This window comes from Pteropus vampyrus, unplaced genomic scaffold (genome assembly GCF_000151845.1).
Source record: "Pteropus vampyrus isolate Shadow unplaced genomic scaffold, Pvam_2.0 Scaffold416, whole genome shotgun sequence".
Taxonomy (NCBI): domain Eukaryota; kingdom Metazoa; phylum Chordata; class Mammalia; order Chiroptera; family Pteropodidae; genus Pteropus; species Pteropus vampyrus.
Window position 1 is genome coordinate 628646 of NW_011889197.1, and position 4373 is coordinate 633018.

The 4373-nt window shown below is 32.4% G+C and overlaps 1 protein-coding gene across 2 annotated transcripts in view; it reads left to right on the forward strand.

Annotated features, from left to right (window-relative positions):
- ARHGAP32 (Rho GTPase activating protein 32) overlaps window positions 1–4373 on the forward strand; it is a 177991-nt gene that overhangs the window by 79535 nt on the left and 94083 nt on the right. For both annotated transcript variants that reach the window (XM_011380924.2, XM_011380925.2), the window contains exons 7-8: window positions 1051–1173; window positions 2712–2789. In XM_011380924.2, the coding sequence (XP_011379226.1) occupies window positions 1051–1173; window positions 2712–2789 (201 nt within the window). The remainder of the gene's footprint in view (window positions 1–1050; window positions 1174–2711; window positions 2790–4373) is intronic.

Below are 4373 nucleotides of genomic sequence, written 5' to 3' on the forward strand. Positions count from 1 at the left end.
CAAGGACCTGAATAGACTTTTCTTTAAAGAGGACATACAGATTGCAGCAGACATATGAAAAATGCTTAACATCCATAATCATCAGGGAAATGCAAATGAAAACCACAATAATGTATCATCTCACATCTGTCAGAATGGCTGTCATCAAGAAATCAGCAAACAACAAATGTTGTCAAGGATATGGAGGAAAGGGAACCCTCATGCACTGTTGGTGGGATTGTAAATTGATTCAGCCACTACAGAAAACAATATGGAGTTTCCAAAAAAATTAAAAATAGAACTACCATATGTCTTAGCAATTCTACTTCTGAATATTTATCTGAAAAAATCCAAAACACTAATTAGTAAAGATATGTGCACCCTTATGTTTATTACAGTATTATTTACAGTAGCCACAATATGGAAGCAGCCTAAGTGTTCAATAGGTGAATGTATAAAGAAGTGTTATATACATATACATAATGGAATATTATTGAGCCATAAAAAGAATAAAATCTTACCATTTGAGACAACATGAGTGGACCTAGAGGGTATCATGCTATGTGAAATAAGTCAGAAAAAGACAAATATATGATTTTACTTACGTGTAGAATCTAAAAACCAAATAAATGAACAAACAAAATAGAAAAAAAGAATAAGTCTTGGGTTATACAGTATCTCGTAAAAAATAGATATTTTTCCTATATTTTACATGCAGTTATATGAGGTCTTGACTTATTTGTGTGATCATGGACAAATTCTGTAATCTCTTGTAAACTACATGTCTTTTAGTTTTAGCATCTTCATATTTAAATGATGATAGTCCTGATAAATATTTTTAAGAGTTATGAAGGTTAAATTAAATCATATGTTATATGTATAGCACAATAATTGGCATATATTAAGTACTCAATAAATGGTAGGAGTTTTTTTTTTAAAGATTTTTTGAGCGTTATAGTTTTACCTAAATTAAATCAGATGATCTCTTATGGATAGTCTAAGAACCTTTTGCAAGAACCATGTCTTTAACCATCACATAGTACATTTTTTTTGTTGTTGTTGTTGTTATAGATTGATAATAAGGGAAACCACCTTCTAGTACATGAAGAATCATCTATTAACACTCCTGCTGTTGGTGCTGCCCACGTTATCAAGAGGTACACTGCTCGGGCCCCTGATGAATTGACCTTAGAGGTAAATGCCTAAAGATGCTATGTGTTAGCTCAGTCCCTGCTATGTTTCCAGTCTCATCCTTGACTGTTTTATTCATTTTTCATTTAGAAGCACCAAGGTTTTCCATAACCCATTATCTTTTAGCTTGGAATGCCATCTATTTTTATTTAAATGACTGACTATCCTTGAAAATTCAGCTTCAGTGTCTCTCATTTCTTCTAGGAGGTCGTCCTTGATATCTGTCCCCTACTCCTTGCAAAGACATACCCCGCAAAAGTCTGGATTGAATGTCATTCTGAACCATTTTCATGGCTTATCTCTGACATATCACTTAATTACATTCGATCATAATTGTTCTCTTTTTGTCTCTGAGAGCTTCTTGAAAGCCAGGTTTCGGGGTTTTTTTTCTTTGTTGTGTTTTTAGTACCTAATAAAAACCAATACCCAATGATACTTTTTTTTCTCATTGTTCAGAGATTGAGTTACAGTACAGGTGAGAAGAGAAATGAACATTTCTTGCTTTCAGATCCAAAAAGAGGGAAATTGAATTTCTTTATTTAATATTGACTGATGATAAACAAAAAACAAAATTATGACAGTTATTCAATTTAAGAAAAAACAGTACAAATTTTACTGTATAGAATATAAACTGTTCTCAAACTCAGTTTTTACATTCTGTACACAAAGGAATGTAGATCCTGAAAGATGTCAAGTCTGTTAGCAAAGATGGCTTTCTAAGGTGACTCTTTCCTGACTTGAAAAATTAGTCGTGAATATAAAAGAGAAATTCTTAAAGCAGTATTGTACATTCAGTAACATTGTTCTAATGTACTTAACTTTGTTTTATCACAGAGCGCTTATTTTGATGAAAGAATATAACTTCCAATAAATATGTTATTGAAAACTATTATTGAGATTTTGTATTTATGATTCTGTACCAGTTTGTTTAAACTCACTGGTTTGTTCAAGTGAAGGTAGTATGGTATTTAGCAGAAATGTTTTATTGTACCATCTGTTGAAAGAAGTGTAGTTGTCATCGAATTTTATGCTGAGAACTACCCAGTTAATTGTTGATCTTTTAGGCCATTACTATATGATTAAATATGATAATGTGAAGTGCTCAGCACAGTCCCTAGTATATGGCAAGCACTCACTGAGTGTGGTATTGATAGAAGCTGCTGTTGCTCTAAATATGAATATTTAAAACTATCTTTTATAAATGAATCTCATCACTTTTAGTAATAGCAGTAACAGAGTATTTTAACAGAATTGTTGATGATGTGTAGCCTTCAAAAATCATATGCTGTAAGTCTGGCCTTCTGAAGTTACTAATGCGATAATTGGATCACAGTCTTTGTGCTGCTTTACTTTTTATAGACTTTTCCTTAACAAATGGTTAAGATTATTAAATTCTTTACAGAAAAAAATATTATGTTTTTTTATAAACAATTATCCCGAGAATCGGATAGTCTTTTGTTTCATTTCAGATTTAAATTCTAGATATAACAATTGGTTTATAAATTGACTAAAAACATTTCACTTAATTTTTTTTCTCCTAGGTGGGTGACATTGTTTCTGTCATTGACATGCCCCCCAAAGTGTTAAGCACATGGTGGAGAGGCAAGCATGGATTTCAGGTAGGCAACAGAATTAGGTGCGGAAAAATTCAAGACTTATTATGTCTCTCTCCTTCTAACCCTGAAATGAAAACCACTCATTTCTGTCTGCATAGTTTTTTTTTCCAACACATCATATAGTTGGAATCATAAAGTATGTAGCCTTTTCAGACTGGCTTCTTTCACTTTAGCAGTATGCATTTAAAGTTCTTTCACGTCTGTTCATGGTTTGATAGTTCCTTTTTTAAATCACTGCCTAATATTCTTTGTTGCGGGTGTGCCAGAGTTTATTTTTCCATTCACTTATTAAAGGAGATCACTTATGAATAATGCTGCTTTAAATATAAACATCCATATGCAGGTATTTGAGTGGATATATTTTCAGGTCCTGTGGGTCAATACCAAGAAATGCAATTGCTAGATCATATTGTAAGCCTGTGTTTAGCTTTTAAGAAACCAAACTAGTTTTACCATTCCAGATTGGTTGTACCATTTTGCATTCCCACCAGCAGTGGTGCTGCTTTGCTTTCTCACCAGCGTTTGATAGTGTTCAGTTTCTTTGGATTTTAGGTGATCTAATAGGTGTAGAGTGGTGTTGCATTTTTGTCTTAATTTGCAAATAAAGTCTGTCCAAGGAATATCATTTACTAACTTAGAAAGGGTACTATATTGCTATCTTCATTCTTCTATTATCAATCATTCTTTCTATTCTTCCTTTGCCACAGATTCTCAATCTTTAGTGTATGTAAGAAGCACCAGGGGGACTTGTTAAAATATAAAATTACAGTACCTAATCCCCCAAATTCTGTTTCAGTGGGTGTGATTTTGGCTCAGGTGTTCATCAGACTTCTCTTCTAGAAATAGTGGTTATTCTGCTGTAGATAAATTCTGTAAATCAGCTGATAGCTGATAAACATCAGCATATGCCAAGCTCTAGTCTATGTATTGTTTTAGCCTATAGTTTAGCTATGAGAACAAAAGGATTAGTTCATCTGTGTTTTTAAATTATGGCATGACTCTGTTTCTTTTCTTAAACTTCTGAGAGTAGGAAGTGTTAAATTACATTAACTACAATATGAAATTCTGAAATCTGTTCTTGATTTTTTTTGTCTCCTAAAGAGTATTGAATCTTATATCTTAGTTTTCTGAGGTGCTTCTTCATATTATGTACTTTAGCAAAAAAAAAAAAAAAAATTTATTTTTAAATCTTTTTTCAAACTAAATGGCATGTTAAACTGATATTACTAATCAGAATCTCAAGGGATGGAGAGAGGAATCTGAATTTTATCAAGTTCCATAGATGATTTTTAAGCATAAAATGTGAGCTTATCTGTGTACAGATAAAACAAGAAATTAAATCCAGTTTAGCAAATGTTCTCTTTTCTCCAAGAAAATCTTCCTTAAAAAAAATTGGGGATAAATTAATCTAGCACATAAAATACCATTTAGAGTTTGACAGCATTTTTTTTAGGCAAGGCAACCCTTAGTTGACCTCACAGATTGCAAGGACCTTGTTGGTTTACAAATCCCTTATTTTTTATTTAATTACACCTACAGCACCTGGTCTTCTAAGTGGTTTCCCATCCAAGTACTAACCAGGCCTGA